Source organism: Bufo bufo, chromosome 6, assembly GCF_905171765.1.
Source record: "Bufo bufo chromosome 6, aBufBuf1.1, whole genome shotgun sequence".
NCBI lineage: Eukaryota > Metazoa > Chordata > Amphibia > Anura > Bufonidae > Bufo > Bufo bufo.
Window position 1 is genome coordinate 27405866 of NC_053394.1, and position 22788 is coordinate 27428653.

General features: G+C 44.6%; 1 protein-coding gene across 1 annotated transcript in view; it reads right to left on the reverse strand.

The window, feature by feature from the left end:
- The window catches only part of LOC121003986 (killer cell lectin-like receptor subfamily G member 1), a 187214-nt gene extending 168067 nt beyond the window's left edge, over window positions 1-19147 (reverse strand). The window contains exons 1-3 of the mRNA XM_040435986.1: window positions 19137-19147; window positions 18968-19058; window positions 2957-3090 (exon numbers count right to left, since the gene is read on the reverse strand). Coding sequence (XP_040291920.1) covers window positions 2957-3035 — 79 coding nt within the window. The 5' untranslated portion in view covers window positions 3036-3090; window positions 18968-19058; window positions 19137-19147. The remainder of the gene's footprint in view (window positions 1-2956; window positions 3091-18967; window positions 19059-19136) is intronic.
- Window positions 19148-22788: the final 3641 nt, after the last annotated feature.

Below are 22788 nucleotides of genomic sequence, written 5' to 3' on the forward strand. Positions count from 1 at the left end.
GACTTTCGCATATAGTACAATCTTTCAGCAGTTAAATGGGTCTCTAACAGCCCCACGATGGCAGGTAAATGTCTAAAGATGGTATCATAGACCACCCTCCGTTTGAGTTTGTCCGCCAATCCGCGGACATTCCATGTCAAAATACGTGCCATTTACCCCGATTTGGAGGCTGGTCCATACCCTCCGCTCCCCTCCTGACTCTATATTGAATCCCGCAGCAGTGAAGCAATCCTTCCCACCCCAATCCCCCCTTCCCATGGTGCACGGGACAATTAAGACCCATGCTCCTCTTACACATCGCCTAGGCCTCCTTCCCCCCCTCTCCCCTCCAAACCCCCCCTCCCCTCCCCTCGTCCCTCACCTTTCTTACCCACCATATAAACAGTGAAAGACAGCAACTTAAACCCCAAAACAAAATAGCGGCTTTTAAATAGATGCTTCATGTTTAGCTATAAAGGGAAAGAGAGGTAAGAGAAAGAAAGACAGACACCTCAGAGCGAGTATTCATATCTCTCATCTCATATCCCCCGTCCAACCAAGCAGAGGCCTCCTCAGAGCTTGCGAAAAAGGAAACAGAATCATTGTATACTATTCTTAATTTGGCCGGAAATAACATTGAATATTTAATATTAGCGTTTATAAGGCGTTTCTTGACCTCCCCAAATTGCCTTCTTTTAAGCTGGGTAGAGAAGGATTAATCAGGGTAAATCGAGATTTTATTCCCATTATACACCAAATCGCCTAGCTCTCTTTTTCAACTTAATATTTTGTCTCGGTCGCTAGCGCACAAAATTTTAGCAAGAAGGCCGCGTGGCGGGGCGCCAGGGGGCGGTCTTTTGTTGGGGGCTCTGTGTGCTCGTTCAACCATAAATAATGATGAAAAGGAGTCTCGGCGCAGGGAGTCCCCCAACCATTTCTGTATAAATGTATAAGGAAGCAGGCATTAATACACTGCCAGCTTAATGGTGATGGATCATGTGACGGACCATGTGATGAGCGCAGTGACGTCACCACGGGTCCTTTTCCTCCTGGACAGCAAAGAACAAGACAGAAGAGAAGCCGGGCTGCGCGAACAAGTGGATGAGCTGTAAATATAAAAAATTTTAACCCCTCCATCCCTATTTTACTAAGCATTCTGTATTAAGAATGCTATTATTTTCCCTTATAACCATGTTATAAGGGAAAATAATAAAGATCGGGTCCCCATCCCGATCGTCTCCTAGCAACCGTGCGTGAAAATCGCACCGCATCCGCACTTGCTTGCGGATGCTTGCGATTTTCACGCAGCCCCATTCACTTCTATGGGGCCTGCGTTGCGTGGAAAAAGCACAATATAGAGCTTGCTGCGATTTTCATACAACGCACAAGTGATGCGGATGCAATGCGTGAGGTGAACGCATTGCACCCGCACTGAATACCGACCCATTCATTTCTATGGGGCTGTTCAGATGAGCGGTGATTTTCATGCATCACTTATGCTTTGCGTGAAAATCGCAGCATGCTCTATATTCAGCATTTTTCACGCAACGCAGGCCCCATAGAAGTGAATGGGGTTGCGTGAAAATCGCAAGCATCCGCAAGCAAGTCCGGATGCGATGCGATTTTCACGCACGGTTGCTAGGAGACGATCGGGATGGAGACCCGATCATTATTATTTTCCCTTATAACATGGTTATAAGGGAAAATAATAGCATTCTGAATACAGAATGCAAAGTAAAATAGGGCTGCAGGGGTTAAAAAAAAATAAAAAATTATTTAACTCACCTTAATCCACTTGATCGCGTAGCCCGGCATCTCCTTGTTTCTCCTTTGTTGAATAGGACCTGTGGTGAGCATTAAATACAGTTACAGGACCTTTGATGACGTCACTCCGGTCATCACATGGTACGTCACATGATCTTTTACCATGGTGATGGATCATGTAATGACCGGAGTGACGTCATCAAAGGTCCTGTAACTGTATTTAATGCTCACCACAGGTCCTATTCAACAAAGGAGACAGAAGTAGATGCCGGGCCGCGATCAAGTGGACTAAGGTGAGTTAAATAATTTTTTTTTATTTTTTTAACCTCTCCAGTGCTGTTTTACTTTGCATTCTGTATTCAGAATGCTATTATTTTCCCTTATAACCATGTTATAAGGGAAAATAATACAATCTACAGAACACCGATCCCAAGCCCGAACTTCTGTGAAGAAGTTCGGGTTTGGGTACCAAACATGCGCGATTTTTCTCACCCGCGTGCAAAACGCATTACAATGTTTTGCACTCGCGCAGAAAAATCCACGCACCCGCACATTTTCCCGCAACGCCCGTGTGAAACCAGCCTTAAAGTAGCTATCTCCTGCTCCTTCTGAAGGCATATATTGAACATTAGCTAGGATCACTTTCTTTGTTTTACTTTGGTCAAGGTTAGAGAAGACAGTTCTATCATTTGTCATATGACTAGTTGCTCCAGAGTCTATGCACCAAGCATGTTTTGATGGACTTAAATTAATAATAAATGCAGCTTCAGGACTTGGAGTGTTACTTTCTTCACTGACAGCACATTTATCAGTCTGTCCTTTTAGCTGTTTCATTGTAGCTTTCAGATGACCTGGCTCATGCAAACAACCGTGATCGGCCCAGGAATCCATGTCCCGGTCCATGTTTTGCAGAGCTGACATACGGACATGGAAAGCACACTGTGCTATTCACATCTATGTGTCAGTTACACAATAGATAGAACAAGTCCTATTCTGGTACTCAAAATGCGGACCTCAAATTCATAGAACCTTATAGGACTGCAAAAAAAATGTAAATGAGACACAATGATATCCTTACTTAGCTGATCCGCGACTTGCATACCACAAAATGGATATGGTAGTGTGCATAAGGTTTTGGGCTCAAAAAGGTGTGACAGGGGAGTTGTATGATATTGGGGTGTCATTGACATTCATTATATTTATTACATCTTACCCTCTTCAGCAGAACGTGCCTTGGGTGAATGTCCATGATTTTTCTTGAAGTTTACTTTAGCATAAGTCATCTTCTCCATACTATTCACAAGTATCAATGTGCAGTTGTTAAAAACAGAGTGAAATAGTGATTTCCTAAAAAACAAAGAAGATATTTATTCTTCAGAACATGGATCCAAACAAATATATGAAGCAAGATACTGTATATGAATTACAGTGGATATAAAAAGTCTACACACCCCTATTAAAATGTCAGGTTTCTGTGATGTAAAACAATGAGACAAAGATAAATCATTTCAGAACTTTTTCCACCTTTAATGTGACCTATAAACTGTACCACTCAATTGAAAAACAAACTGAAATATTTTAGGTGGAGGGAAGAAAACAAAAAAAGAGAAGGGTACAAAAGAATTTCCAAGGCATTAGATATATCATGGAACACAGTGAAGTCATCACCAAGCGGAGAAAATATGGCACAACAGTGACATTACCAAGAACTGGACGTCCCTCCAAAATTGATGAAAAGACGAGAAGAAAACTGGTCTGGGAGGCAACCAAGAGGCCTACAGCAACATCAAAGGAGCTACAGGAATATCTGGCAAGTACTGGCTGTGTGGTACATGTGACAACAATCTCCCGTATTCTTCATATGTCTGGGCTATGGGGTAGAGTGGCAAGACGAAAGCCTTTTCTTACGAAGAAAAACATCCAAGCCAGGCTACATTTTGCAAAAACACATCTGAAGTCTCCCAAAAGCATGTGGGAAAATGTGTTATGGTCTGATGAAACCAAGGTTGAACTTTTTGTCCATAATTCCAAAAGATACACTGCACATCACCAAAAGAACACCATCCCCACAGTGAAGCATGGTGGGGGCAGCATCATGCCAAGGGGCTGTTTTTCTTCAGCTGGAACTGGGGCCTTAGTTAAGCTAGAGGGAATACAGTCAATATTGGCACAAAACCTTCAGGCTTCTGCTAGAAAGCTGAACATGAAGAGGAACTTCATCTTTCAGCATGACAACGACCCAAAGCATACATCCAAATCAACAAAGGAATGGCTTCACCAGAAAAAGATTAAAAGTTTTGGAATGGGAGCAACGGAGCTAGGCGCAGACTTAGCATAGTGCTGTGTGACTTGGGGGGAAGTTAGGCAGTTGAGGGTTAAGGTTTAGGTGAGGGGAGGGGTCATGGTCATGGTTTCCCGGGCTTTGGAGGAGTTATTGGGGTCAGTGAGGACGGCGGATGAGAGACATGGGGCCGACTGGTTACAGCAGAGTCTGCAGGCTGTTTTGGCGGGTCCAGTTCCCACACCGGCCGCCCCTGTTGCGAGGCCCAGGGCTAGGAGGTTTGTACCCCCTGAGAGACTGAGCCCGGAGGCTACCCCACGGGTGCGGCGGCGCTTAAGGAGCCCCAGCAGGAACCCTCCGGTGCGGGCGGTGAGGGCAGTGAGTCTGGTGCCTTGCCGCCGCAGCGGGAGGAATCCTGGTCGGCGCCGGGCATCAGCGGGAGAGGACCGGGTTGCGCCCGTTGCCTTGTCCTATTCGCGGCGTGGGGGGAGGTATGGCGGAGCGGCGCCTCCCCTGGAGGCCTCGTCTGAGGGGGAGCAAACCAGACGTCGTCCCTTACCTGTGGAGCGGGCGGAGAGTCGGCCGAGGTTGGTGGATGTGCGTGCGGCCCCACAGTCTGGCGGTGGGGGCCTGGATCTTGGACTGTCGCCAGCGGTGGAGCGGGTAGCGCCGCGGCCCCTGTCGCGGGGTCGGCGGCATTCTTCTGTGAGAAGGCGGGGGAGCGGGCGGAGCACAGCAGCGACACCGGTGGCTGTTCCTGGTACTGCAGGCGGGTCGGTGCAGGAGGATGCTCTGGCTGTGGGAGATGGATCCGGAGGCGTTGCAATACAGGACGACGCCAGGGAAGGAGCTATTTGTGTGGCGGCTGCCGGTTCTCCTGCCGGTGAGCCGGGTGGCGTCAGTTGCCGGGGGCGACGAGGGGCAGCGGCCGCCTAGCGGTGGGCCTGGACGGCTGGCGGATGTGGAGGTGGAGGACGGCGAAGTGAGTCAGGACGACTGGGAAGCGAACGACGGGCGGATGGACGAGGATGGAGCCGGTCCGGCGGCGGCGCCGCTGAGCGGACCATCGATGACAGGAGCATCTGGGCGGAACGCGGCTGCTGGGCGGATACCTCAGGGCCGGTCAGGTGAGGGACCTTCGGGTCAGCAATGGGCTCCTGTTGAGCAAGTGGTGAGGGGTGGTGTTTTGCAGGGCCAGGGGTTGGCGCAGGAGTTGCTGGAGGGGATGGTGTCGCTTTTATCTAGATTGGGGTCGGGTGTTCGGGAGTCGCCGACGGCGGTGTGGGCTCCGGTAGCGTCCGGCGGTGTGTGGGGTGTCAGTCTGGCGGGGCCGGCTCGAGTAGCGTTGGGGCGGATTTGGTGGTTCCGGTGGCTGGGGAAGTGTCGGTCAGTGTTGGTGGGAAAGGTAAGGTTGTGGACGAGGTGCGGTTGGCAGACGCGGCTAGGGGTGAGGTTTACGTCTGCTTTGAGGGGCCGCTGGGGGCTCATTTGAAGGCGGAGGTTAAGGAGAAGATTTGGAGGGACGAGTACGTGGAGATATTCTCGTTGCTCCAGTTGGAAAAGTTTAATTTGGATAGGGTTAAGCCTGATGAGTCCAAAAAAGAAGAGGAAGAGAAGCGTCGGTATCGGTTGATACCGCGGACGTATTTGAATTGGCTGCAGACTTTTGCCATTCTGGCGAGTGTGGTGGTTGAGAAAGCGCCGGAACACTGTTCCATTCTTTTCTGTTACATGGATGCCATTGGTGAGGCCTACAGGACTTATGGGGGTGTGGCATGGCTGAGGTACCATGAACAATTTCGTCAGCGAAAGGTGGTCCGGGTGAGTATTCGTTGGGATCATAAGGATATCGGTCTTTGGATGCGGCTTATGGCCGCTCCAAAGATGGGTCATCAGTCCTTTCGTGGGGCGGCCGGGGCGGCCTCGGCGTCCGAGCCTGGTAGCGGGCAGAAAAAGGGTTGCTGCTGGCAGTTCAATGAAGGTTATTGCAGATACCTTGCTGACTGCCGTTTCAAGCATGAATGTTCCGGATGTGGTGGGGCTCACAGTCTGTCACGGTGTTTCAAGCGTGGGAGAGGTAAAGGAGTTGATGGGGCGCAGAAGAGGGGTGACACCGGTGAAGGTGGAAGAGATGGTGCCGTGGTTAGAGAGGTACCCAGATAGGGCTGCAGCGGCATTGTTGTTCGTTGGTTTCAGGGATGGTTTTCGGATCCCGTGTTTTTCGGTTAGTCCGGTGGTGGCTCCCCGTAACTTGGCGTCGGCTTTGCGTAGGCCGGACGTGGTAGCGGAGAAGATTGGTAAGGAGGTCGCGGCGGGGCGGGTCGCTGGCCCGTTTGCGGAATCCCCGTTGTCGGGTTTGTGGGAGTCACCTTTGGGTTTGGTTCCTAAAAAGGAGGCGGGCAAGTTTAGGCTCATACACCACTTGTCGTTTCCTGAGGGTAGTTCTGTTAATGATGGTATTGCTGAGGAGCTTTGTTCGGTTTCGTATACTTCGTTTGATGAGGCGGTTCAGTGGGTGCGTCATTTTGGAAAGGGGGCTTTGTTGGCGAAAACGGATATAGAGGCTGCCTTTCGTTTGTTACCCATTCATCCGGATAGTTGTCATTTGTTGGGGTTTAAGTGGGAGGGCAGTTTTTATGTTGATTGTTGTCTGCCGATGGGTTGTGCAATTTCATGTTCTTTGTTTGAGAAGTTTGCTTCTTTCTTGGAGTGGGTGGTGAAGCAGGAGGCGGGTTGGACTTCCGTTTTACATTATCTTGACGATTTTTTGTTTATGGGACCTGCTGGGTCGCGAGTTTGCTCGGTGTTATTGCACACAATGGAGAGCATAGCTGGTCGTTTGGGGGTCCCTTTGGCGCCGGAAAAGACGGAGGGTCCAGCGACTTCTGTAAAATTTTGGGGTATAGTGATTGATAGTGTGGCCATGGAGTGTCGGTTGCCGGATGAAAAGGTGGCGGATTTGCGCGCTGATATTACTTTCTTGAGGAAGGCGAGAAAGGTGCAGTTGCGACGGGTGCAGTCTGTTTTAGGGAAGTTTAATTTTGCGTGTAGAATTCTGCCAATGGGCCGGGTTTTCAGCAGGCGCTTGGCCATGGCGACGGCAGGGGTGCAGAGGCCTTTCCATTTTTTGAGATTATCGTCTGAGGTTCGGGATGACTTGCTGGTGTGGGAGCGTTTTTTGGGGGAATTTAATGGGCATTCGGTGTGGATGGGGGCACCTGTTGCCAGTGTTGATTTGGAGCTGTGTACGGATGCATCGGGGTCTTGTGGTTACAGGGCCTTTTGTGGGGGGCAGTGGAGTGCAGGTGCCTGGCCGGATGTTTGGGTGGAAGCGGGGTTTTTGAGGAATTTAGTTTTGTTGGAATTGTTTCCGATTGTTTTGTCTGTTGAGTTGTGGGGGGATGTGCTCAGGAATAAAAGAGTGAGATTTTGCTGTGACAACATGGGGGTGGTTCAGGCGATTAACAGTCAGTCTGCTAATTCGCCCCCGGTGTTGCGCTTGCTTCGCCATTTAGTTCTTAGCGGTTTGCGGTTGAATGCTTGTTTTGTGGCTGTGCATGTCCCGGGTGTTGATACTGACATTGCTGATTCACTCTCTCGTTTTCAGTGGGATCGTTTTCGCGGGCTGGTTCCGGATGCGGACGAGTTGGGTCTACCATGTCCTCAGTGGCTCTGGAACGTGGCCTTGGGGTCTCCTCTGAGTTGATTCGCCGGTCCGTGAGTAGGAGTACGTGGTTGGCGTATTGGCGTTGGCGTACGTGGTCCCAGTGGGAGCAGTTGCTGGATCAGGTGGGGGGTTGTGAGGTAGTGGAGGATTTTCAGATGTTGTTAGTATATTTTATCGGTTTGTCTTATAGTCCGGGGGTGTCTGTTTCGGTGGTTTCCAAGCGGGTGGCAGCTGTCACCTTTTGGTTACAGTTGCGGGGGCTTGTGGATGTGTCTAAATGTTTTCTGGTACGGCAGGCTTTGAAGGGTTATAGGCGAAGTGCCGCTCGGCCAGACACTCGTAGGCCAGTTTCGTGGGAAGTGTTGCAGTCGTTGTGGGAGACGGTTTGTGTGGTGTGTTTGACGCCTTATGAGGTTTGTTTGTTTAGGGCTGCTTTTTCCCTGGGCTTTTTTGGGGCCTTCAGGGTGTCTGAATTGGTGTCGGGAAGTCGGTCGTGTGGGGGCGGTTTGTTGCGGCAGGATGTGTGTTTTTCTGGGGGAGGTTTGCGTTGTGTATTGCGCAGGTCTAAAACGGATCAGGAGGGCAAAGGGGTGGTTATTATACTGCGCCCGTTGCTTGGGTCGGTTTTGTGTCCGGTCAGGTGTGTGGAGGAGTTGTTGGCGGTTAGGCCGGATGTGGTGGGTTCGTTGTTGATGCATGTGGATGGGTCGGCATTGTCGCGGTATCAATTTGTTGCGGTTTTTCGGAAGTGTTTGGTAGCAGCGGGTTATCCGGCGCAGGACTTTGCGTCTTATTCCTTTAGGATTGGGGCGGCAACGGAGGCGGCCAGATGGAGCCTGGGGGAGGAGGCCATTAAGCGGATTGGCCGGTGGGAATCTAGATGTTATCAATCGTATGTTCGTCCCCATATGTTGTGAGTGCCAGGGGGAACAAAGTTCAGTTGTTTATACGGAATTTTTGTTAAGCTGACTGGTGAGTTTGGTTTTTGATTTTATGTGTTTACAGGGTCGGCTTGTATGGCATGGATCTTCGGACATTCCTACGTGTACTGGGGAGCATTGCGGGCGGACGTGCGGAGGAACGGACGGCAATTGGGGTTCGACCCGGCTGACATGCAAGTGCGCTGGATTGGCATATGGGGCCTTTTGTGGGGTAGGGTGCTTCCGGAATTTTATTCTTCAGTCTCGTTGGATAGGTCACCTGATATTGTTGTATTGCATGTTGGGGGAAATGATCTGGGTGTTCGCAGTACTAGGGAGGTGATTCTGGATATGAAGTTGGACCTACTGCGTTTGTGGTCTGATGTTCTGGGTATGTTGGTGGTTTGGTCCGAGGTGGTGGATCGGAGGGTGTGGCGTTTTGCGAGGTCGGTGGACCGTCTTAACAGGGCCCGGGCTAAGCTTAATAGGGGGGTTGGGCGTTTTGTGAGACGCCATGGTGGAATTGTGATGCGGCACCGGGAGCTGGAGGCGGCATCGCCTCAGTTCCTTAGGTCTGATGGTGTTCACCTGAACGAGGTGGGAATTGATATGTGGGCGTTAGGGATTCAGGAGGGTCTGGAGACGGCTCTTCGGGTGTGGCGGGACTCCCATAGGTGAGGTGTCTCCTATGGTCGTTCGTGGCGTGGTAATGGAGGGTCCTGGAAGGCAATGATAAGTTTAAGAGGTGCATGCCAAGGTGGAGTGTGCATCTCAGGAGGTTCGGTAAGCTTGTGCATGGGGCTCCTGTTTGGCAGATCGGCCTACAGGGAGATCAATTACAGTATGGAGTATTCGGTGCTCTTGGGTCGGTGACCGCGGCCGAGGGTAAGGCGGTATGACAAGTGGAGGTGAATGGTGGAGAGCACAGCTTACCTGTTGCCTTCTAGGATCCTATGCAATGGTTCATATGTTATGGTAATTGATATGTTAATGCGTGTTATTATGTATTTCTGTTAAGTGATAATTAATGTTGTTTAATAAAATGGCCGAGAAGGCTCTTTTCCCAAGAAGATGTCTCTGTTTGTTAATTGTGGGATAGGTGGGTGCAGTAAGGTAAGGGGCAGGTTTATGATGCTGTGCTCTCCCATGCGCACGATGTATGCTGCTCCGGGACACATAGCCGGCTCACAGACCATATGTCTCGGAGGGCATACGGTCGTGTGCATGAGCCCTAAGGGTGTGCACACTTATGCAACCATATTATTTTATTTTTATATTTTTTCTTCCCTCTACCTAAAAGATTTCAGTTTGTGTTTCAATTGAGTTGTACAGTTTATAGGTCACATTAAAGGTGGAAAAAGTTCTGAAATGATTTATCTTTGTCTCATTTTTTTACATCACAGAAACCTGACATTTTAACAGGGGTGTGTAGACTTTTTATATCCACTGTAGATACAAAAAATATTTCCAAGAGTGGATAAACCTTGTCCATTCTGATGCTATCTTCTAATGGTTATCAAGTCTCTTTGACTTTTACATATTTTGTGTGTTTAAATTCATCATTACCATTTTCAATATCTTGCTTACTGTCAGATAATGTTTTTTTTTGTTTGCGGTCCGGAGGCAAGGAAAGAGAAACCCCACAGAAGCAATCCTTCCGGATTGCGGACCCATTCAAGTGAATGGGTCCGCATCTTTGATACCGTGGGCACATGGCCGATGCCCGTATATTTTTTTCGGACCCGTATGTGTCACGGCTGAGGATGGGGAAAACCCTCAGCCGTGCGGTATCAGGAGATGGCAGGTCGCTACTTGGCCAGTAACACAGAATTAGGGAGCAGGTCACCTCCTAGAGCTTCCCTAATCTGACCCTAACTCCTAGCTGCATGAGCCGCCCTTGAAGGTAGGAGGGCGCATGCTCCGGAACCTCGGATCCCTACTCACCCTCCGCCGATCCCTGAACTAGGAGCTGGGTAGACAGCCCGTTCCTCCTGGACACGGAGTAACAGGAGTCTAAAATGGCCAAGCAACAAGGGGAACATAAACAGACATATGGCAATGGCAGGTAAGTGCAACTAGAACCACACTTACCTGCCACAGACTCACAACCTGGAACCCACGTGCAAGTGCTGCTGTCCACAAACAACACAAAGGACACCGCACGGGAACCCAGGAAACCATATTCTGCAATAAATAAAAAACCAAACAAACATCTTCTAAACACCATACATAAACCTATGACCACAAGGGTGGCCCCCACTGGCAGATGGAATACACAGGCGGCTGCTCCAGCTAACCATGGCTGAAGTACCCCTCAGACAAGTGATATTCACTGAGGCTTTATAGGGCCAAGTAGCCACACCCACACAGACACACCTAGTGTTCACACACACACAGAAGGAATTTAACCCTTCCAACACCAGGCAAGGGAAGACAGACTCTTAAAGGGGAATACACACATTAACAAACACACTTCACCTGTTGCCGCGGGCAATGGCATGCGTGGCAATCATGTCCTGGGGATCAGCCATAGGGCTGAGACACTGCCACCAAATGCACACAACACAACACGTTGCCACGGGTAACCAAGTGAAGGAAAGTGTCACAAAACAAACCACTGGCCGTGACAGTATGTTTGCGGGCCACAATAAAGGCATGGCCGGGCAGCGGCCGTGTGCATGAGCCCTTAAGAGGTTGTGTAGGGGGTAGATATTGATGACCTATCCTCAGGATAGGTCATCAGTATCAGATTGATGGGGGTCTCAAACGCGGCACCCCCTCTGACCCGCTGTTTGAAGAGGAGACGGTGCTAGTTCAATTGCTACTTTTGCTACCTGTGCGTCTTCCTGCTTGCACCAATATTGCAGTGTAATTACAAGTCTACATCCCATTCAAGTAAATGGAAAGACAAATAAGGACTACAAATAGCAGCACGCTGCTTTATGCACAAATGCAAACATTGAAAACATAATGAATGTAAACTGCATTACTGCTATATTGACTATATAAAAATTAAAAGCTATGTCGGGCCACTGTGACTTTTTGTAGTCCTTGTATGTCTTTGCATTGCAGTCATGGTAGCGTGCATCCATAGGCATCGTGCTGCCTTTCATGGAAACCTGTGAGATCCAGCAGGCTGAAGTGTATTACAGTGTGTAATACACTTACAGACAATGCATTACAATACAGATGTATTGTAATACTTTGTAGAGGGGATCAGACCCCCCAAAAGCTGAAGTCCCATAGTGAGACAAAAAATAAAGTAAAAAAAAAGTTTAATAAAAAGGGTTTTACATAATAAAAAAGACCATAAACGTTTTAAGTAAAAAAAAAAAAGCACCAATTTCCCATAATTAAGTTATAAAAAAAATTGGAAAAAATTGGAAAAAAATGAAAAGTAGACATACATATTAGGTATCGCCGTGTCCGTATTGACTGGCTCTATAACAATATCACATGATACAGACCCGTCAAGTGAACCCCATAAAAAAATAAAAACAGTGCCAACACAGCCATTTTCTAGTTACCGTTCCTCACAAAAAGTGTAATACCAAAATGGTACCAATCAAACCATCATCTCATCCAACAAAAATTAAGACCAAAACTAAGACAATCGCTCCAAAAATTAAAAAAATAGAAAAATATATTTTATTATGTTAAAAAATTATTTGACTGTGTAAAACTTAACAAAAATAAAAATAATAGACACATTAGGTATCGCTGCATCCGTAACTACCTGCTCCATAAAAATATCACATCATATACCCTGTCAGGTGAACGCTGTAAAAAATGTAAGATAAAAACAGTGCCAAAACAGACATTTTCTGGTTACATTTCCTCACAAAACGTGTAATACCAAGTGATCAAAAAGTCGCATGTACCCTAAAATGGTACCAATCAAACAGTCATCTCATCCCGCAAAAAATGAGACCCTACCTAAGACAATCGCTCAAAAAATTTAAAAAAATATGGCTCTCAGAAAATGGCAACACAAAAACTAAATAGTTTTCTTGTCAAAAATGCTTTTACTGTGTAAAACTTAACAAAAATAATAGACATATTAGGTATCGCCATGTCTGTAACAACCTGCCCTATAAAAATATCACATGATATTCCCCATAGGGTGAATGCTGTAAAAAAATAAAAAATAAAAACTGTGCCAAAACAGCCATTTTTTGTCACCTTGCCTCACAAAAAGTGTAATACCAAGTGATCAAAAAGTCATATATATACCCCAAAATGGTAGCAATCAAACCATCACCTTATCCCGCAAAAAATGAACCCCCACATAAGACAATCACTCAAAAAATAAAAAACAATGGTGCCCATAAACCAATCTATCAAAATCAGTGCTGCAAAAGCCATATGGCGCTCCTTCCATTCTGAGTCCTGCCATGTCCCCCTACAGCAGTTTACCACCACATATAGGGTGTTGCTGTATTCAGGAGAAAATGGATAGCAAATTATGGGGTGCTTTTTCTCCTGTTACCCCTTATGAAAATGAAAAATTTGGGGCTAAAGCGACATTTTATTGGAAGAAATTAAACTTCCTTTTTTCATAGCCAAGTGTGTATAAATTCCGTAAAATGCTTATGGGGTTGAAATGCTCAGTACACCCTTTAATAAATTATTTTAGGGGTATAGTTTCCAAAATGGGGTAACTTTTTGAGGGTTTCCACTATAAGTCAGGGTCTCTTCAGATACAGAATGGTGCCCAAAAACCATTCTAGCAAAATCTGACTCCAAAAACTATATGGCGTTCCTTTCCTTCTGACCACTACCCTGTGCCTCTACAGCAGTTTCCTACCACATATAGGGTATTTCTGTAAACTGTAGAATCGAAGCAATGCATATTGAGGTTTATTTTGATGTTAACCCTTGCTGTGTTGCAAGAAAACATTGATTAACATGAGAAATCTCCCAAAAAATTTAAATTTGAAATTTCGCCTCCATTTTTCTTGAATTCTTGTGGAATGCCTCTCTAGGTTAACAAAGGTTGTAACATCAGTTTTGAATAATTTGAGGGGTCTAGTTTCTAAAATGAGGTCATTTATGGGTGGTTTCCATTACAAAAGCCCCTCAAAATCACTTTATGACTGAATTAGTGATAAAAAAAATGGTTTTGGAAATTCTGTTGGAAATTTGAAAAATTGCTTCTAAACTCTAAGCCTTCTAATGTCCTAAAAAAATATAATGACATTTAAAAAATGATGCCAACATAAAGTAGACATATGAGGAATGATGACTGATAACTATTTTATGAGGCATTACTATCTGTCTTAAAAGTAGAGAAATTCTAATTTAGAAAATGTTTTGTTTTTCCCAATTTTTGGTAAATTTGGGTTTTTGTTTTTTAATAAATAAAGGTGAAATATATCAACTCAAATTTACCACTGTCATGAAGTACAATGTGTCACGAGAAAACAATTTCTGAATGGCTTGGATAAGTAAAAGCATTCCAATGTTATTACCACGTAAAATGACACGTCAGATTAGCAAAAAATGGCCTGGGCAGGAGGGTGAAAACTGGCCCAGGGTAGAAAGGGTTAAAGCCACCTGCACACGAGTGCACCCACATAAGATCCACATGAATTTCTGTATAGATTTCTGTGCGTTTCTGCAGCATATCTGCACCAAAATCTGCAATGTCTAACAGCGGTTTTTGGTGTGGATTTGATGTGGTTTTGCCACAGATCTCACCCTTCCATTGACAAGGGTGAAATCTGGAGCTAAAACCCATAATATAATTGACATGCTGCAAATTTTCAAATCCGCACGGCAGGTCAATTTCTACATGAAAAAAATCTGCAAAGTGTAGATGAGATTTGTGTAATCTAATACACTTTACTGGTACTGTAATATGCAGCTTTTTTTCTGCACTTGAATCCTGTGGAAACACTGCATGTATCCCGCAATGTGTGAAGGTGGCCTTAGACCTTGCCCATCTGCCTGGTGCTTTTAATCAGAGTATCCCATAGTTGGATTCTACATTGTCTTAAAATTTGTAGGTCAAAAGCCCAGGAGTTGCAAGTTTGACAGCGTAGGTCCTCTCTGAGAGTAGCCACCTTGTCACTGGTACATGGGCTGGACAAATTCTTGATAAAAAATTTGCTGAAAAAGCTTCTAATTTTCATATAGTCAGTACAGCAGTAATGCAGTTTACATTTATTCATGTTTTAAATGTTTGTATGCGTCTGTGCATAAAGCGGTGTGCTGCTATTTGTAGTCCTTGTTTGTCTTTGCATTGCAGCCATGGCAGCATACACCCAAATTTAATTAATACAATTTGTTACTAAACATATATATGTTAGTAGCAGATACTACAATTTGTCCTCCAAAAAATTGAAGGCCACATACTGTAGTTGATGAAAAAAAAGTTTTTAGTTGTGGATTACAGAGATAAAGGACAAAAGGCTAAAAAATATTGTAATGGTCAGTTAAAAAAAGAAGCTCACAACATGAACACAACTACCAGGGTAGCAGGCACAGCAGCTGCTATGGGGCCCAATAAATTAGGGGGAGCTATCTCCATATATACTTATTTGCAGTTAGAGATATATTTGGACAATGAACCAGTGCATTTCTTTTGGAATTATTTCTGCACTGTGACATCACTGATTTTCTGTGCGGAAAAGCCACAGCATTTTATAGCAGCCACAAAGTAGATAAGATTTCAACAAATCTCATCCAGACACTGCGTAGAAAATTTACATTTGAAAGTTGGGCCCCATATAAATTTCCTTGTGGATTTTACATGGAGTCCTTTTTACAATCTGGAGCAAAATCCACATTAAATTTGCATGCAGGCGTCCCTCTGCATTTTATGTCAGTGTGGGTGCACCTTAAAAGTAAAAGTGAGCTTACTCATTGATGAGATTTTATATAGGGGCCATAGTTATTTTCCTAATGGAGAAGGTCTGAAGTGTCAGGACCCCTTTATAAATCTACCACTGTATCAGAGTCACAAGGGGGTTTCCTGGAGTTTAATACCAGAAAGTACTTGTCTCATTCAGCTTGTAGGACTCGCTCCTTAGTCCTTGTATTGCAGATCTGCTTCATGTAGATAAGTAGTGATGGTGCTAGGAAAGGGATATTCACTAATTTGTAATATTGCGTGGGCATATGCAATTTTTTCTTTTTCATCTTAGGTCAGTTTCACACGAGTGCAAATCCAGGTCTAATGACCCAAAGTAACAGCGTCCTAGATCTCTATAATGCTGTTAGTTGGGATCGATACAGTCTCAGATTGGTCAGGATTTGCAAGCATATTCTCAATAATCATGGGAAACTGGCTGTAGGGTATGGTCACGTTATCCTGCGTTGCCTAAATCAAGTAGACGGAGAAGAGGTTGATGGACCCTGAAGTGGCAAAGCCCCTTCAAACAGCTAATCAGAAGGGATATCAGTAGTTGGATTCCTACCGATGTGATATACAGTGCCTTGTAAAAGTATTCACCCCCCTTGACTTTTTTCGTGTTATGTTACATTACAGCCTTATGTTCAATGTTTCGTTAATCTGAATTTTATGTGATGGATCAGAACACAATAGTCTAAGTTGGTGAAGTGAAATGAGAAAAATATATAAATAAAACTATTGTTTAGAAGTAGAAAACAGATAATTGCCAAGAGCGTATGTATTCACCCCCTTTGTTAGGAAGCCCATAAAAAGCTCTGGTGCAACCAATTACCTTCAGAAGTCACATAATTAGTGAAATGATGTCCACCTGTGTGGAATCTAAGTGTCACATGATCTGTCATTACATATACGCACCTTTTTTGAAAGGCCCCAGAGGCTGCAACACCTAAGCAAGAGGCATCACTAACCAAACACTGCCATGAAGACCAAGGAGCTCTCCAAACAAGGGACAATGTTGTTGAGAAGTACAAGTCAGGGTTAGGTTATGAAAAAATATCCAAATCTTTGATGATCCCCAGGAGCACCATCAAATGTATCAGAACCAAATGGAAAGAACATGGCACAACAGCAAATCTGCCAAGAGACGGCCGCCCACCAAAACTCATGGACCTGGAAAGGAGGGCATTAATCAGAGAGGCAGCACAGAGACCTAAGGTGACCCTGGAGGAGCTGCAGAGTTCCACAGCAGAGACCGGAGGATCTGTACATAGGACGACAATAAGCCGTACGCTCCATAAAGGTGGGCTTCATGGCAGAGTGGCCAGAAGAAAGCCATTACTTTCAGCTAAAAACAAAAAGTGTTTACCAAAAGTCATGTGGGAGACTCCCAAAATGTATAGAGGAAGGTGCTCTGGTCCGATGAGACTAAAATGTAACTTTTTGGCCATCAAACAAAACGCTATGTCTGGTGCAAACCCAACACGTCACATCACCCAAAGAACACCATCCCCACAGTGAAACATGGTGGTGGCAGCAGCATCATGCTGGGGGGATGAGAAACTGGTCAGAGTGGAGGGAAAGATGGATGGTGCTAAATACAGGGATATTCTTGAGCAAAACCTGTCCCACTCTGTGCGTGATTTGAGGCTCGGACGGAGGTTCACCTTCCAGCAGGACAATGACCCCAAACACACGGCTACAGCAACACTTGAGTGGTTTAAGAGGAAACATATAAATGTGTTGGAATGGCCGAGTCACAGCCCAGATCTCAATCCAATAGAAAATCTGTGGTCAGACTTAAAGATTGCTGTTGACAAGCACAAACCATCCAACCTGAAGGAACTGGAGCAGTTTTGCAAGGAGGAATGGGCAAAAATCCCAGTGGTAAGATGTGGCAACTGCTCATAGAGACTTATCCAAAGCGACTTGGAGCTGTGATTGCTGCAAAAGGTGGCTCTACAAAGTATTGACTTTAGGGGGGTGAATAGTTATGCACATTGACTTTTTCTGTAATTTTGTCGTTTTGTTGTTTGCTTCACAATAAAAAAAAAAAACATCTTCAAAGTTGTGGGCATGTTCTGTAAATTACATTATGCAAATCCTCACACAATCCATGTTAATTCCAGGTTGTGAGGCACCAAAACACAAAAAAAAAAGTAAAGGGGGTGAACACTTTTGCAAGGCACTGTAAATGACCTATCTTGAGGATAGACCATCAGTTTCCTGAAAATTGAAAAATTCTTGACCGTAAGACCACACTGGATGTAATTTTGGCAGAAAAATCATCAAAAAATGTGTCACATCAATGGTGAAATCTGCAGCATAAATTGAGGTGCTGGTAAAGTGTTGAAAATTAGCCCCTCTGCACTTCTGTATTATGTGGATGTACCCTCAAAAAGAAACTGAGCATATATGAAGAAATGTTCACTTATTGGAAAGCAGGTACAACATAAAAGATATTTTCATGATACAGTTTCCATTTAATTACTTGTTCATATGTATGGAATTGTTGCACAACATGAATTGTGAAGTTAACAGTAAGGAGGAGTTCACCTCTGTGTTGGAGGCTCCATTCGGGGACTGTTAAAAAGGCTGGATGAAAAAGTTCTGCATACAGGACTTTTTTGTTCCAGTAAAAAGAAGAAAAAACTGTATTCTGAATGGAAACTGAATGGATTCTATTATAATCAATGAAGTCTGTTTGGCTCCATTCCGGTCATCTACTACTGTAAGTGCCCATCCAGCACTTCAGTTTTTTCCCTTGTTCTGCTCCTCTAAAGGAGCAGAACCAACAGAAAATAAAACTATGATGTGAACCGTGCCTAAGACGTTCATTGGTGATCGCGACATCTGAGATCCATATTGAAGCATTTTACTGTATGCAAATAAAAAATAATAATTTAATCATACTTACCTCATCCATTTGATCACGAAGAGGCCACTGCGACTATCTTGCTTGAAAATTCTGCGCGAAATCTCATGCAGTGCGCGATGACGTCATCATGTGAGACGGCGTGGGGATTTCATATGTCACAGCGCAGGATATTTAACGCAGGATTTTCAAGAAAGATAAGTAGGAATTTGTTTTACTTTTACTGCCATTTCAGGCCAAATTAATTTGTTACCACGAAGCACGAGGAAATTCGCTTTGTGGCGAATCAAATTGTTCCTGCAATTTGGATTGAATTCCTCTTTGTCAGCTTCGATTCGTTCAACACTACTTCAACATACACTAGTTTCTGGGCTGATGAAAGCAATTTGCTCAGGAAAATACATATACAGTTTAGATCATCCAATATCCAATAATCGAATACCCAATATCCAAAAAGTGCTTAACTTTTCCTGTTTTCTCAGTATTTACTACAGTATAGATCTTTACCAAAGTAAAACACTACAGTACAATACAATTGAATACAATACAATTCAATATAATTCAACACAGTGCAAAACAATACAATAGAATATAAAACAATGCTTTCTATGACAAATGCACAGAGTACCTTGATATGATCTTGGCTGTTGTAATACTTCTTATAGCAGGGTATCCGTATTGTCAGCTATAATGCAATTATAACAGATACCCAAGCACACCTGCAAAATAAAAAATAAAAAACTCAAATTAGTCCATCAGAGTAGATGAAGATTACAGAGAGGCTGTTCCATATGTACCTGCCTTGTGCGCAAATTGTATTGTTATGATTTTGTAACCCTACTTCCTCCGTGGTTTTAAGAATTAGAAAAGAGGTCGGACTTGACAAGAACAGACATTATTGACGTTGTCTTTAGAACAGAAAGCAATTGTAGCAGAAATACTTACAGGGTATCATACAGAACATGGGAAAAAAAAAACTAAAAGTAAATGGCCCCTCTGGAATGTGAAATAGGGCAAAAATTCTGTGCTGCATAATTTCTTACTATATCTTTATAGCCCTCAGTATTCCTGCATAGACATGGATTTAAAATACTGTCCGTCTGCAGTTACCTCTAGGTGGAGTTTAGCAGCTTAAAGGTGGGATAAAGGTTTTAGAGGCACATTTGGCCAGGTTGTGGTTAAGTATGATGAGCGTCTTAAATGTAATCCCTCACAAGCAGCAAAGTCTGGTTAGCTGTAGCCACAGGTTATCTTGCTGACACCTATATAGGCCATGCAAATTCTAAGTTCTTTCTTCCTGTCTTTCCTCCCTGCTGTAGCAGAAGCAGTAACTTTCCCAGAGAAGGTTAGTCTTTGGACAGTCTTTGGATAAGTAGGCCTGAGGAGAACAAGCACATGGACCTGCCCCCTCCCTCACTAGACAAGACTTCCCCTCTAGACTGAAAGTAGGACTAACCCACACCTACCAAAAGAGAAGGAACAGGGTGGTTAACCCTGTCCCTGCCAACCATGCCAGGTCATTCTGGGGGTACATAATATTATATAACAATAGAAACAAACCAAATGCACAGAAACGTCTTAAATAAAACCAGTTGAAAATAATTTTTAGCTCAAAATGAGTAGAATGCAATAACTTAAAAAAATGCTCCTAAACATGTACATAGCCTTTAAATTCTGATTATAGGTCAACTTCTGCTGCTGATTTTTTCCACAGTGTGTAGGTGAGGTCTGGTGAAATCTCATCCACCCGTAATTCCTCTGAGAAAAATCTGTTACGTGTGAGCATTCCATTATGCTGTAGTAAATACCCCAGATTGGGTATCTGCAAATTGTTTGGTTTGTGATGCTACTGTTTGTAATGCTTTTCTATATTATACAGATGGCTAACCCCTCGATCACCCCCCCTCCCTGTTGGGACTGGTCCGACCTCCTGTCAAGAGGGAGAGCTAGGCTAGTGAGGAGACAGTGATTTTTCTTTTATAAATATAGCTATGCACAGCCCATATTTATTTATCATATCGTACAGGATTTTGTTTTTTTTTCCTTTTTCAGTGATTTTTGTTTAGTCTGTAGTATACACTTGAAGGAGTGGCACCTTCAAGTCTGATTGTGCTCCTATTTCACCTTGGGAATATTAGATTTTGTCCACTTTTCCCCTGCCTCTCCCACACACGACCTTGATTAGGTGGTACATACGTATAGCTGTGCATGCTCTTCCTCTCCTCGATTGCTTGATGCACACAGAGGTAACAAGCAGCAGTAAACTATATGTGCAGGGTCTGCTCTCCTGAATGTAGATGTCCATGTAGTTGAACTTTCGCATATTTATTTATCACATCGCGCAGGATGTTTTTTTCATCTTTTTCAGCGATTTTTGTTTTTGACAGGAACCACATCAATCAGCTCCTGCTCCATAGGGCCTTATGACTCGAATTGGCTTGTCTGTGCGGAACACCACTCCAGTGTAACAGAAAGTTCCAGGGCCACAGAATCTATCAAAGCTATAGCTTTACAGACAGCAGAGTGACCAGCTACCACAGCGTCACAGACTCAGCAGAAAGGTGAGGGAGTAAGAGTTAAGACACCCGTCACCACAGTTCAGGACAGGCAAACCTGAAAATCTGTATTATGTAGTGGACACCGACAACTATAGGTGCTAGTTTTATAGCCGTAGTTTGGGGGAATAAATGCCATCAATTGCCATCTAACTGCAGTGTCCCACTATGTGCTATATGTGGGCACTTTAAACTTTTGCTGCTAACTGTCATATTTAATGTATTTTATTTCCTAATATCAGGCTAGCATTGTCATTGTATCTATTCGCCCCTAGATGGTGCTGGTGCCACATACTATATATAGCTGGGGTGTGCTAGCTTAGAGGAGAGAGAACAGGAAGTGGTAGTAAGTAAGAGGAGAGAGGAGAAGGAAGTGTATGGAGGAGCAAAGCAGGCTCAGTCCAGGATGTAGCTGTCTTTCTTTCCTCTGGGCCCTGATCAAGCCTAGAGAAGACAAACAAAGTATTTACAGCAGCACAGCACAAACAAGTAAGTCTATGTCTGAATATAAAGCAAGTCTAATGAAGATTAGAGCTGAGTCTAGCCAAGGGACTTCACAAGCACCAGTGACCAGGAGGAACTTAATGGTACCTGGACACAACTGGATGATTAGTGTGCAGAATTATCCTTTTTCACTAAATGCCTTCTGGGACATAGTGAACCTGAATATTATAGGAGACCATCCTACATCAAATAATGTAGCAGAGAGTTTGCCTGCCACGAGGGAGAACTCCCTTATTGGATTGCTCAACTTAAAGTAAGGAAACCATTATATTCAGTATCTGAGTGCTAGAGATTGAACTATTTATGCAAGAAGTGTCATTCTGCCTGTTAAAACTAAAGTCTTGAGAAAACTCCTCAACTGACAATTGCCAGACCTGTTATAAGTAATTCCAGTTAACAATAACATGGATTATTGCTTTTGCTTTTGATGAACTGTAACAACTGCCCTGAGACGATTGATTCAGTAAATGTTCAACTATTTTCTACTACAACTGACTTCTCATCCTTTCTACTAGTCTCAACATTTGCACCTAACAGTGCTGGCATCACGAAAACAGGGGCCCAGCCACCAAAGCACCCCAAGCATACCAATTACCATAAAGGGCACCTCAACTTCCATCTGGCTGGTGTTCCCTGCAATAGAGAGTGCCCCGGAGGACATAGTGATGTCTTCCCATCCACTGCACTACTGGCCCAAGGAGGCTCTGCTAACCGCGAGTACAAGCAACTACTACCCCCATCGGCCCACTGTAGCCCTCACGTGTTGCCCCTGCGGCCCGGTGGCTGCATAACCAACCACCATACCTCATCATCTGGTGACATAAACTGCATTAGTAGAATTGCTGGATGTGCCACAAATTATCCTTTGCACTCAGTAAAGAGACATATGATGTTCTCTTATGTCTCCCTGATTCCTTCACAACACCTTTTCACTGCACTGAACCCCAGGGAGCGACAGTCTGAGGGAGCACACTATGACAATATCATCATCTTGGCCACTACCACTCCCATTATCTGCATAGGCGTCTCAGGGGCTCACTGCAGTAGATTTCCACAGCAGCAGACATCTGCAGTGTTTGACAAGGCATTGATGCAGATTTTCTCATAGAGCAACGGCAAAATATAAGATGTAAATTCCACTGCAGGAATTTGCTCCATTTGGCCATACCCTAAGAAATCAATGGATTGAATTTGATTGTCTTGGCTTTTTCCCAGAACCAAATAATGGGCTTTACTTGTAAATCAGTAGCAAAAGCGTGACAAGCAATATGATGGCAGAACCAGTAGCAGTCACTCTGGAGAAGAACAGGCAAGTTACATATAAGGATGTGTTAGTACAAAAATACTAGGTGTAACATGTGATTTCTACCACTGACCAAATACTCTCTGC